General features: G+C 41.0%; 1 protein-coding gene across 1 annotated transcript; it reads right to left on the reverse strand.

Annotated features, from left to right (window-relative positions):
• Positions 1-47: 47 nt before the first annotated feature.
• Positions 48-12,273, reverse strand: LOC134619486 (proteasomal ubiquitin receptor ADRM1-like). The gene is made up of 10 exons (XM_063465317.1): positions 12,159-12,273; positions 9,909-10,166; positions 9,712-9,828; positions 8,584-8,707; positions 8,396-8,482; positions 8,199-8,298; positions 6,165-6,406; positions 4,690-4,847; positions 4,238-4,340; positions 48-388 (listed from the first exon to the last, which is right to left on the reverse strand). Exons 2-10 carry the CDS (start codon positions 10,116-10,118, stop codon positions 285-287), a joined length of 1,245 nt encoding a protein of 414 aa, XP_063321387.1. The 5' UTR covers positions 10,119-10,166; positions 12,159-12,273; the 3' UTR covers positions 48-284.
• Positions 12,274-13,459: the final 1,186 nt, after the last annotated feature.

A 13,459-nucleotide genomic window follows, 5' to 3' on the forward strand; every position in this document is an offset into this window, starting at 1 on the left:
TCTTGGCTACTAAAACAAAATCAGTCAGACACTAACAACAAGTGTTTCTATTATTTTTACTGTTCCCTCATGTTTGGACAGGATAGGCTAGTAGCTGACATGCAGGTGGAGTACATGTTCACCCAGTTACATCAGTAGATATTAATTCAACACAGCACTATCAGCTGGGAGTCACACTTTCTACTACATCAACCACAATCTTTACCCTTGAGGTGTGGCGGGAATAAAACGGCAGCTAAGCAGCAAATAAATACATTAAATAATAATATTTCTTAAAAGAGCGCTCAGTCCAGACTCATGTCTTCATCGTCGTCTTTCTTGTCTTTGGAGTCGCCGTCCTGATCAGACTTTGTCTCCGTCTCCATGGCTTTAGCAAAAGCCTCCACATCTGGAAAGAATAAAGGAGCAGAATTCAAAGCTGGAGCTTAAGTTATCATGTAGTTAGATGAGCAGGTTAACCTGGAAGCAATTTTTCATCCACAGTTTAAAGACCTTTTCTCCACTACAGTTAAAACAATTACTACATTTCAAATTTTACCTGGACAGAAAATAATTTCTGTTAAACTGCAGATTGTTTTTTTTTTTTTTTTAAAAAGTAAGCATTTAAGTTTCGTTTCAAAACTTCACACAGATGCAAACATAATTTTATTTGTTTACTACAAAACTAATCTATTGGTGGTTCTTACTGCAACGTTAGTGTCGAAGCATTTTAATATTGTGGCATTAAGAAGGATTTAAAACAAGTACAGTGTTATTAAAATATAATTAAACTGATTTTATTCAATCAAATATTTAAGTGTAAAAAAATCACAAACCCCAAAGTCTGTCAACTAACATCAACCCAGGTGAAATATTGTTAAGAATATATAAAGTAGCATAATTTGCAAAAATTAAGCTGTCAAAGTTTGGTCTAAACTTAAAACTCAACTTTTTATTAAAACTAAAATCACATGAAATTGATCTAAAATAGAGACAAAACCTACAGCTATTCATGTATTATTGCTAATGTAATATTTGCCTTGGTGTACTTAGGCCCAGTTTCAGCTCCTTTGTGTTTCTTTGTTGATCAAAGGATGATTGTTAAAGTTTTTCAAATGATCAATCACATTAGCACAGCTGCTGAACTGATTAAAGCAGGATTAAATCAGACTAGTGATGTCGATGACAATCTTAAATAAAACAGAATTGAAGCATTCTTGTTCCAACAATTTGAGACTGTTCCATGTGGGGACTCAACACAAAGGAAACGTCAGATTTCATACGACACTGTGTACGAACAGAAGCTGGAGGTGCACAGCGAAGTACATGCTGCTCAGCGGGCAGCTTCATTAAATCATACGCATGAGAGAGATTTTTTCTGGCACGTTCCTGCACAGAAAGGCTTTCATCTTTCATTCCAGTATTACAATTTAGGCCTTGCAGGAATGTGGCAGTTTCTATTGAGGCTGAGTGACGCACATTTCATCATTACAGGGCGAGCAGGAGGCCCCGCGCGGACGTCAGCATGCCCTCTGATTTGTTGCGACACATAAATGGACCAACTATGCGTCTGCCATTCAGGCAGATTTAAAAAAATATATATATATATACTTCCGCATGTGTGCCCACCTGCATGGAAAAGGAAACTCAGCCTAAGAAGAAGAAGGAACTCTGAAAAAAAATGTTTTTAACAATATATTAAAACCCATAAAGAAAACTTCTGGACTCCACTTTTGAAGCATAAGTGTTAGTATTCTGGCCGCCCTCCACTCAACGTTGATTCCTCACAGTCAGAAGTGGCCATATTTGGTAGAGAAGGTGGTCTCCTAAGCCTCAAGGCTGGTTTAAATTTTTATTACTTGTTTTAAGAGTCTTACTGGTTTGGCGCCACCCTCCTGAGCAGCCCTAAAATCCTTCCAGAGCCCTGATGCTCCATTACAAACCTACTGCTCTTAGACATTCACAGAGCCAAGCTCCAAAGCGATCGATGCAACAGAACAACCTGCTCAGTCACTAATTCACTTTAAAACACGGTCTTCCTCCCACAAAGACAGCATTTGATAAGCTCCCCAGTACCCTTAATGTCAAGTTTGAACATCTCAGTATATCAATAAAACATGTAGATTTGCGTCCATTAGAATAGCTTCTAATGGCTTTTTTAACGTCCGTGTAGCACGTTGGTGAGCTGAACTTGTTTTAAATGTGCTGTAGAAATAAACTTTGACCTGACTTGTAAATAAAAAAACTAAGCACAAGCTTATTGGACGGGCTCTGTCGCACAGCAGATACAGTGGTATGCAAAAGTTTGGGCACCCCTGATAATTTTCATGTTTTTCCTTCATAAATCATTGGTTGTTTGGATCAGCAATTTCATTTAAATATATCATATAGCAGATGAACACAATGATATTTGAGAAGTGAAATGAAGTTTATAGGATTTACAGAAAGTGTGCAATAGTTACTTCAACTAAATTAGGCAGGTGCAGAAATTTGGGCACCTTTGTTGTTTTATTGATTTGAATACCTTTAGCACTAATTATTGAAACATAGAATTTGTTTGGTAAGCTCACTGACCCTTGACCTACATACACAGGTAAATCCAGTCATGAGAAAGGGTATTCAGGGTGGCCAATTGCAAGTTTTTCTCCTCTTTGCATCTTCTCTCGAGAGTGGCTACATGGGAGCCTCAAAACAACTCTCATATGACCTGAAAACAAAGATTGTTCAACATCATGGTTTAGGGGAAGTATACAAAAAGCTATCTCGGAGATTTCAGCTGTCAGTTTCCACTGTGAGGAGCATAGTGAGGAAATGGAAGACCACAGGGACAGTTCTAGTTAAGGCCGGAAGTGACAGGTCAAGGAAAATCTTACATAAGCAGAGGTGAAGGATGGCGAGAACAGTCATAGTCAACCCACACACCACCTCCAAAGACCTACAACATTATCTTGCTGCAGATGGTGTCACTGTGCATCGTTCAACTAATTCAGTGCACTTTGCACAAGGAGATGCTGTATGGGAGAGTAATGCAGAAGAAGCCTTTTCTGCACACATGCCACAAACAGAGTCGCTTGAGGTATGATTAAGCACATTTGGACAAGCCAGCTTCATTGTGGAATAAGGTGCTGTGGACTGATGAAACTAAAACTGAGTTATTTGGGCATAACAAGAGGCGGTATGCATGGCGGAAAAAGAACACGGCATTCCAAGAGAAAGACTTGTTACCCGCAGTAAAATTTGGTGGCGGTTCCATCATGCTGTGGGGCTGTGTGGCCAGTGTAGGGACTGGGAATCTTGGTAAAGTTGAGGGTCGCATGGATTCCAGTCAATATCAGCAGATTCTTGAGAACAATGTTCAAGAATCAGTGACAAATTTGAAGTTGTGCCAGCGCTGGATATTTCAACATGACCCTAAACACTGCTCAAAATCCACTAAGGCATTCATGCAGAGGAACAAGTACAATGTTCTAGAATGGCCATCTCAGTCCTCAGACCTGAATATTATTGAAAATCTATGGTGTGACTTAAAGTGGGCTGTCCATGCTCGGAAACCATCAAACCTGACTGAACTGGAGATGTTTTGTAAAGACCAAAGGTCCAAAATACCTTCAACCAGAATCCAGACTCTCATTGGAAGCGATCAGAAGTATTTGGAGGCTGTTATTTCTGTAAAAGGAGGATCTACTAAATGTTGATGTAATTTTTCTGTTGGGGTGCCCAAATTTACGCACCTGCCTAATTTAGTTGAAGTAACTATTGCACACTTTCTGTAAATCCTATAAACTTCATTTCACTTCTCAAATATCATTGTGTTCATCTGCTATATGATATATTTAAATGAAATTGCTGATCCAAACAACCAATGATTTATGAAGGAAAATCATGAAAATGATCAAGGGTGCCCAAACTTTTGCATCCCACTGTAGATGTCAGTATTTGTCGATGTGAAAACAATCGAGGCCACAAACAGCGGTAAGCATGATTTTTATGCTGTCAAGTTTTAACGTCGCAACATGCAAGTCTGTGTGGACTGAAACAGGTTTGGAGTGTGCCTCAAGAGTCCACTAGGACAGCTGCATGCTGTTCTTCAAACTTTTCAGTGTTAGTGCGCTTTACAAATCTTCTCACCTGCTGCACATTATTAAATGTTTCTTACATTTCACGGCTGACAAAATGTAATGTTGCTGTTGACCTTTAAGTTGTGCAGAGCTGAAACAATCAGGTACAGCGTCTCTGCGCGACATGAGCCAACACTGACCTCCTTTGTTAGCAGCGTCGACGGCCTCTGCAGGCAAGCCAAACTGGTTCATTAGAGGCCCCAGCTGCCCGGACGCCAGAGCGCTGCTGAACATGCTCATAGCCTGCAGAGAGACCATAAATACCAACAATAAGGACAAATGCCACTACAAGATGCTAAATGCCAACAACCTGGATCCTCTTAAACAAACCGTATCTCAGTTCAGATGAAATTTCTGGAATCAAGGATAATAAAATATTTAGGTTTAGTAAGAAAATTTGTGCATTTATCAGCCTGAAACTGCTACAGGTGCAACAAATGTGGATATAATATGACACAGCATAAACCAAACACTATAATAAAAGAAGAACAAAGCTACAGCAGTTTTAAATGACAAATGAGGAAACTGAATCACTTTGAAGGGAACAGTCAGTTCCTCTCTGTTTAAAAAAAAAACTATACAGGATGTCCACCTGCTGAAACTGAGGTGAGCTCAGCGTGTTTTGCAGCTCCTCTGAGCTCTGAGGCAGGGACTCTCCGGAGGGCAGATAGGGCATCAACCTCTGCTGAACCTCAGGATTGGCCAGGATGGGAGCCATGATCTCAGGCGTCAGGACGCTCGCGAGGTCCACTGCGGGCAACAAACACCCACACTGACTGGTTAATGCAAATAACAACATTATCATTCATATTTCAAACATACGAGACACAAAAATCACTTTTTTCAAGCACAATTAGATGCAAGTGAATCTGTAATCTGTAATTCTGAGCCTCAGTGAGATTATTGCTGCTTTAGATCATGAGGTTTCTTTCTGACTTAAGGGTAATAATTCAGTCATCTGTTCCATAGCGCCATAGAAAATCTTTATTAATGGAGCTTAAACGGTCAAACGATGGAGCTCTCAAAGGGGTTTATGATCTCAGTCACTATTGTTAGTTTAGTAAAATTATGATTGAAATTAAAGTTAAAAGGGAAGATAAAGCAGGCTGTGCTTCAGGTCGTGACTACTTTTACTTCTTTGTGTTCCTCAGTTACAAAGTCTGATAAAATCTTCGTCTGAGATGTTTAGTGGTGGCGACTGTGAGATCACCTGTATGTCGAGTCAGGTTTTGACGTTATCTCTGAGGGTGGATCTGACTGATCCCTAAAGTATATTGTGCTTTACTGTCCTTGTGAAGTCCACAAGAATACAGGTTTAAGGCCTGGATGCTGATTGTTGCTGTTTTTCTGAGCTTTTTGTTAAAAACAAATATGAAGCAATGTGCTGGGAGTGAATCAAACAGTAAGTTAGGAAGTCATCATATGAGAGAACCTCTGTTGGTTCATTCACCAACTATTTAACCATTTAACCCCCACAGCCTATCTAAGCATTGCACTGACCAGAACCACAGTGCACCCAGCTTCTAAAGGCCCAATAGGTGATGCTATCAGGTCAATATGGACCAGACCTCTAAGGAATGTTTCCAGCCCCAACCTGGTGCTAGCAATTTGTATCTAATAAAATGTCTAATGAGGGCATATTGTGCAATTTTTCTTATAAAACTTAATTCAATATCACACACTGTCTTTGTCCCTTTTCTTCCTGTGCCATCTTACTTTTTGTATATTAATCCGTCAGCACATCAGCAGGAAGCTGTGCCTAATGTAGCACAGCACAATGAAATTAAATCAAAACAGCGACAGCCTGCAGAATTTTCAGGGGATTCGTGCTCCTGCAGCAAACTGAATTATAATGCAAAGATTACGCAGAATTAGCGACACTGTTGTGATCACAGTGTTAATTATTTGCCGCTTAATTAGTGAAGATTTCACTAATTAGTGAAGATTTCACTAATTAGGTCTAATTATTCATTTACTTTCAGAGTTTTTTTTTTTTAAATAAATAACAACTCTCAGTTTTGAGGAGAACAAAGTTCAATATGCCTGAAGCTTCCATCAAATCCTCACCTCCCTGGCTGCTGGCAGGTACGTTCATGGTGGCCAGGATGCTCTGCAGGTCTCTAAGCTGGATGGGCTGCGTGGGGTTGGCTGCTGCTGCCGCCACGGAGGACACAGCAGGGGTGGAGGGGGCGGTGGCTGTTGGGGAGGCCGCTGAGGTGGCAGAGGGAGTGATGGGAGTGGTGGGAACCTGGGAGGAGCCGAGCCGACTAGCAGCAGAGGTAGAGGTTGGGGTGACGGCTGTGGACGGACTGTGGATGGAAATTTTTAGCAAAACATTATGTAAAATCACAATTTTTTGCTATTTTTGCACAACAGAAAGAGTACTTCTCATTTTTTGTTAGTGTTTGTTTAAAGGCACATGATGAAAGACCGCTCAGATTCAACAGTTATCGGTGTTATACACTTTCTTGCCTGATTAAATGAATTATTCTGCATGTGGTGTCAAAAATCACCTAATCTTACACGTGTAAATCATGAATTATGAGTTTAATAAAGCATTTTTAGACTTTGAGCAGAATAGAGCCAAAAGAAAAAAAATTGGAGAAACTGTTCAGATGAACACTTTACAGGGACAACAGAGGAAGAGGAGTAAGGAGGTATGGAAGTGTAGCTAAGCTTTTCCATCTATTCTCTTCTGCTCAGGACAGTTAGCTCCTCTGTGTTGTGCAATCCGCTTCACCAGAGGTTGTTTGGTTTCCCTGATTTATAAATCATGGCAATCCTCCTGGCTCTTAACAGCATACACTACATTACTTTGTTTGTGTCGGGGGACCCGATCCTTGGGGTGGACCAATTTTTGGCGCAGTGTGTTTTGGGGTTTGAAAGCCACAGAGATGCTATGTTTAGAGAAAATGCGTCTCAAATGTTCCGATACTCCTAACACATAAGGGATCACTAAGGGTTTTCGCTTCGGTAGCAGTCCTTCTTTCCTGGATCGGCTGGAGCTTTCTTTATGCGCCTTCTCAGCTTTGACAAACGTCCAGCTGGGATAACCACATGTACTCAGGGCCTTCTTGATGTGACGTTCTTCTGCTTCCCTGGCCGCTGTGTCTGTGGGGATGGTGTTCACTCTGTGTTGAAGCATCCTGATGACACCCAGTTTGTGCTCAAGGGGCTGATGAGAGTCAAACCTTAAATACTGATCCATCTGCGTTGGTTTATGGTACACATCAACTTTTAAATGTCCCGGTGTTGGTCCACTAAGCTAATGTGATCCGTGAATTGTGGTACGTCCTTGGATTTGATTTTGATCAATGGTCTTTTATTGTAAAACACTTTGTGATTTTTATTTTTGAAAAGTGCTATATAAATACATTTTACTTACTTACTTTCTTACTTATCAGTGGTTGTTAATCAATGGTCATGACACTTTGCATATTAATGATCAAGGAACTGACGTCACAGCTAGTTTCAGTCATTACGCAAAGGTACTGTTTTATAAGGTTGGGAAAACCTGCAGTCAGCAGAGACTGAACAAGTCAATTGGATGAGTGATGAAACATTTCTCCCATTGAAAACGCTACATCCAGATGAACAGAATCAACTTTTTGGGATTATGGAAATAATCATATCAACTCATGACTCATGACAAACTGACTTTAGTATTCTACTAAACTCAAAGAAGGATTTAGCTTTCAGGTTGCAAAGCAAAAGTAAACATGCATTCTTTTACATGACCAGCAGGTGGCGACTTACAGTTGAAGTATATAAAAAAAAAAAAGACTCCTCGCTTTACCTCTGACCTTAGTGACTTTAATCTCAGTGTCAGAAAAGGCAAAAATGCTCAGCTTAAGGATTCAAAAGGGGAGCTTGCTAATCATTGGGTGACATCTCCATATCTATGTCCATCTTTTATATACAGTTCATGGTTAAACTGTTATTTTTAAGGTTATAGTTAACATTTGAGCTCTGCTGTACTGATGCTAAAACTTTCTCTTTCATAGCTTCCCTTTTATTGGAACTTCTCATTTTATCTTGTTTTCCACCTCAAAAATATTTTGGAATCCTTCAATATATTTAACAGAAATGTAAATAAGACACCTCGTGGAGGAATTGCTGGCTGCAGGAACGCTGCTGCTGCTGCTGCTGCTGCTTCCAAGAAGGTTGGCCAAGCCCGGACCAGCCAGTGTCCCGAGACCACCTGTCAATCACACAAACAGAGCTCAGCATCTCACCGATATTTTTAATGAGATGTTTTCATGTTGTTAGCTTGTGGACTCAGTCATGAAGGTACTCACCAATCCCTCCCAGTCCAGTTGGTCCAATAAGCTGCATCAGCTGGTTGTGGCTCATGTTACCCAGAAGGCTCTGCAGGCCACCCTCACCTTTACATGCAAGCAGAGAAGACAGGTGACAGCCATGAAGGTGAGACAGTTCAGCTTCTTACCCACGACAGGTTTAAACTACGACACAGCGTGTTTGTTACCTCCGAGCGCAGACAGATCGTGTCCTCCACTGCCGCCGCTGCCGAGAGCACCGGGCATGGGCGGGTTGTTCAGATACTCATTCACTTTGCGGCAGTACTCGTCATCCTTATCAGTCTTTGGCTCCTGAGATCAGAAAAACAAAATGCCGGGGTTACTGAACATTAAAATTTTGAGGTGTAAAGCAGAACAAACCTTATTATTGCAATACACAAAAACAAAAGATCATGAATGTTGTTTTTTTTGTTTTGTTTTTATCCTTTGTATCCTCTCATTTCCTCTAAACGTCTGCCAAAGGCATCCCGGTCTGTTTAAGCAGTTCCCAAATGCGGACGCAAACCATCGGAAAAGATAAAAGAGCAAAAAAAAAAAATGGAGTCAACAGAGTTGTGAAAGCTACCTGTCCTATGACTTCGGCTTGAATGGGAATATTGCTCATGCTGGAAACTGAAAATCCCTTCCGAGGGAAACTTGGCCTACTACCAAAGAGTGCTGGATCTGAACCAGAAGCAGGAAGATTTGTTATCGGCTTACGTGAAAGGAAGGTGACAGAAACGAGGTGGCTTCTTATGTGTAAAAATCAATCAATTCTGATTTTCAAATCTTTCTTTTTCACTCACTGTACGTTTTACACCTCTCTGCATTTAATCGTTAGTTATTATTAATCTCTGCCTCTCTTCCACAGCCTGTCTCTGTCCTGCCTTCCTCACCCTCAAACGGTCATGGCAGAAGGCTGATTGTTGGGGTTTTCTCTGTATTATTGTAGGATCTATACAATATAAAGGGTGTTGAGGCAACTGTTGTTGATTGTTGGTTGTTGTTGTGATTTGGCACTAAATAAATAAAACAGAATTTTAAAAATTGACAATTGAACTGATTTTCCATGTAATGACCCAGGGGCCAGTTATATGGACAGCACAACAGATGAACCAGTTTTTGTCTGCTTGGTTTGAAGTGAACTGGGATGTCATGAGATGATTCTCCTGAATCTTCTTCAATTTAGTGAAAGATTCAGGAGAAAAGTCAGTAACCTTTCGGTAAGTAAAATTTATACTTAGCTTGAATAAAAAGAGAAAACATGCTGGGAAACAAAGGATTAGTAAACAGACGGGTCTGGAGCAACTGCATACCTGCATCCAGAAGAAGAGTCTTTTGGAGCCAGCTTTGAATTTCAGCACATAGACTCGTCCGGTGGTGCACTGATTCACCCGTTTGAACTCGCAGTCATCAGGAAAGATGATCAGGTCCTAAATTGGCAAATGGAAATGACTGCTGTGATATTAGGAATTCAAACACCAGTTAACCTCACCCGGATGGCGTTACCTACATCGTCCACGTTCCCGGTGGTCCGATCCTTCCAGCAGAAATGGATGAGGGAGTCGTCCGTCTGTTGGATGTAGACCTGACCTTTACGCTTGTCAGGCGTCACCGTGCTGCCCTTCATGGTCATCTTACCGGCACGAAACTCCACCAGGTACTTACTGGAGGAGCCGCGGGACCCAGACACCATGCTGGGGAACAACGCTCCAGAGGCCATGATGATGACGATGATGAGCACTGACTGGTTTACAGCTGCTTTAGTGACCTAAATATTACAATAAAATAACATATAATTATGTTATGGTCCAGAATCTTATTCTCTGTGCTTATAATGAGTCAAATAATAATCTTCTCAGATTTTATGACTCTATGATCCTTTCTTTGTAACATCTGTTTGTCTGCAGCAGATAAGATGATCACAGCAGGGCAGATTACATAATATATTTGTTTTTTCTCATTTTTTAAAATATTTTATCCTTTTGATTAGCTATTTTGTGACTTTGCATTCAAACTAAACTCAACCTTCTCTGTTTATCACGAACATTGAGGCGATGCATCACGTTACACAGCACACCCAGCCTCTCTGTAACGACGAGGTCTGGTCACCGACCATCTAACTCCATCTTCTTAACCACGCTACAACAAGAAGTCTCTATAAACTTTGTTTGTACTTTAAGTGAAGCTTCACATTCAAGCGCAGCAGAAGGGAAAACAGCTTCACTCTCTGTTTTCTAGCATCACACTAAAAATATTAGTTCTGATCTGTCCATCATAAAATGAAAATGACACCAAACTTCAAACTCGTTCCTTTTATGAGAGGCTTTTATATGCAAGTAGCAGCTCTATTTACTTTGAACCCTCTAAGCACTCTTCTCCCTGTTTCTCCATGACAGTGGAGTTCAGGAATAACCCAGTCTGTTCTCTGCACTTCCATCACTGGAGGGTTTGTATCAGACACCCAACAGTACAAGAACAGACTACAACGGTCAGTCAGGTTTGTAGAAAGAAAAAATGGTGCCGACTTGCCCTCCAGTAAGGATTTATACAAATCCAGATTCAGGAAATGGGAATGCAGCATCACCGTAGACCAGGGGTCCCCAATCCCAGTCCATGAGGGCCGGTGTCCCTGCAGGTTTTAGATGTGTCCTTGATCCATCACAGCTGATTTAAATGGATAAATTACCTTCTCAACATGTCTTGAAGTTCTCCAGAGGCCTGGTAATGAGCTAATCATTTGATTCAGGTGTGTTGACCCAGGGTGATATCTAAAACCTGCAGGGACACCGGCCCTCGTGGACTGGGATTGGGGACCCCTGCCGTAGACCCATCATACCACTGCACATGACCTCTTCCCCACTCTGGTAGGTGCTACAGATCAGTCTACACCAAAGCAAGGTTTGGAGATAGTCCTACTTCTTCATTATTCCATCCACTTTGTGTGGCGAACTGACTGCAAAAAAGCTGCAGAGCACGATGCTACCATCACCATGCTTGACAGCTTACATAGTCTGAAAGTCTCACCTTTATTCCTACAAACACACCTCTCTCATTTCTTTGATTGGCAACCTTTTCAGTCAATTTTCTGTCCTTATTCTGATTTCCATCAGGTAGGATATTTTTTTTCTCCTTACTTAGAGTCTTTGAAATTATAAAATTTGGCAATATATTATCAGCATAAATTCTCACATTTTAGAGCAGGTAAATGTTTGATAGTTTTGACTGAGACAATACCTGAAAGCTAAATCCATTTGTGGGATTTGTTCTGAAGTATAATCATTGCAGCTTTATAGCACACACCCTGCTCATGCACTGGATGAAATGCTGTGTAACCACGATGGAGACTAGTATTACCCAGCATTTACAATCATCGCAGACCTTCATTCTGGTCTGCATTTGAATTTTTGAAGCTTAACAGCCAATTTAATGTAAACTTGTCATTGTGTTAGAAACATTAAGGATTAACACAGCTCTGCTACATCATCGTGAGCACTGTAAATCTAACTAAGACTGTGGTTTAGATGCATATTTGATAATGTAACTGGAGTTAACCCAGTGCTTCCATAATAATAACAGGGACAGGAGCAGCCTCCAGCCCCTCACAGATGACTCTGCATCCTGCAGCCCGTCCTCAGCTACGTGAAGTCGAGCCCGGGCTGTGGCTCTAAATTCACACACAGAGAAAATAAACCTGTTCCCGTAGTCCACATTACCAAATTCAAACATTTACATGTAAAGAAATAAGATGTTTTTTACTCACGCTTCTCTCTGAAATATCGTTCGGCCGCAGAAATGTCGGGCTCGGCGTCGGCAACTGTGATTGGCTGAGCGGTGCCGGTGCTTCGCTGTGATTGGTCGAAGCATGTGTCAATAAGGTGGACTTTAAATCCGCTGCGCATGTTTGGTAGAGATAACACGAGCCACTCGTTTTACGCACCAAACCTGCAGGTTTGGAGATTTTCATACGTTTACTGAGCTCAGCAAAACATTTTCCAGCTACAGTCTGATGAATCGACAAAGATCTTGTGGAATAAACTCACTCTGAAAGCAGGAAAAAGGTATTAAAGGAAAGTATTTTGGGTGATTAGGGCTGCATGCCATAACTTCCACTTCTGCCTATAGTGAACCTAAGGTGCGCAGATCCCATCAAACCAGAGCTGGGAGGTCAGAAACTCTCACATATCCAGCTTTAAAATAAAATGCAGGCTTCAGGTTTGGCATTTAGCAAGTGGAGGACAATAATGTTATTTGGATGCAACTTTGCCCACTGCCTCTGAGTAAATCTTGAGAGGATGAAAGGAAGCTGAAGGCTGTAATTATGGTTTACGTGATAGTCTTCTTGCACATCTGTAATTATGGTTAATATGAAGGCAACAAGTTCAGCTGCAGCTCTGTTTTGACACTCAAATTCACTTCACACCATCTTTGCCTTTGCGTGAAAATAAATAAAAATAAATAGCTTTCTATTTATTTTAGGCATAGGGTCAGGATTAAGAAGCAAGTGAACTCGCACTTTACTTGAGCCTTCGCCCACTTTCTTCACATTAATGGGCTAAAAGCCAGAAAAGTAAATATGGGACAGGATAAAATGGAAATTAGCTGCAAAGTTTTGAACCACTTAAGAATAATCACCTTTGAATTTCATTGCTTTAATATTACACACAGCACATAGGAGCCTGTATCACTGGCTCATGTGAGCAGCCCCACCGTGTGCATTATTGTTTACTAAAGCTGGTGTGCAACAAATTTTAGTTTTCGTGATGCAATAAATGTGTAAAACTGTTTCTTTTGTCCCTAAATACTTAAAGATTCACATTTTTGGGGCGCTGCACAGCACTACAATAAATGGTGGGTTTAGCAAATGTATTGACTCATCTGTCTAGGAATTTGAAATTTTTTAAACACAGCCCAGAGGTCTCAGAGGCTCGAAATTAAATGTTTTCTTCTTCTTTCAGCTGCTCCATTTACGGGTCACCAGAGCGGATCATCTGCCTCCATCTCACCTTATTTGTAGCGTCCTCCCATGTTGCATCAACCCTCTGAAATCCTCCTTCACTACAT

This window comes from Pelmatolapia mariae, linkage group LG20 (assembly GCF_036321145.2).
Source record: "Pelmatolapia mariae isolate MD_Pm_ZW linkage group LG20, Pm_UMD_F_2, whole genome shotgun sequence".
Lineage (NCBI taxonomy): Eukaryota > Metazoa > Chordata > Actinopteri > Cichliformes > Cichlidae > Pelmatolapia > Pelmatolapia mariae.

Bases quoted from the DNA above. Each gene is read 5' to 3' on its own strand.
- LOC134619486 (XM_063465317.1), bottom strand. From the start codon at position 10,118: ATGGCCTCTGGAGCGTTGTTCCCCAGCATGGTGTCTGGGTCCCGCGGC. The intron at 4,848-6,164 runs GTGAGGATTTGA...TGTTGCCCGCAG, and splicing joins ACCTGCCAGCAGCCAGGGAG to TGGACCTCGCGAGCGTCCTG. The intron at 4,341-4,689 runs GTGGACATCCTG...GTCTCTCTGCAG, and splicing joins GCTCACCTCAGTTTCAGCAG to GCTATGAGCATGTTCAGCAG.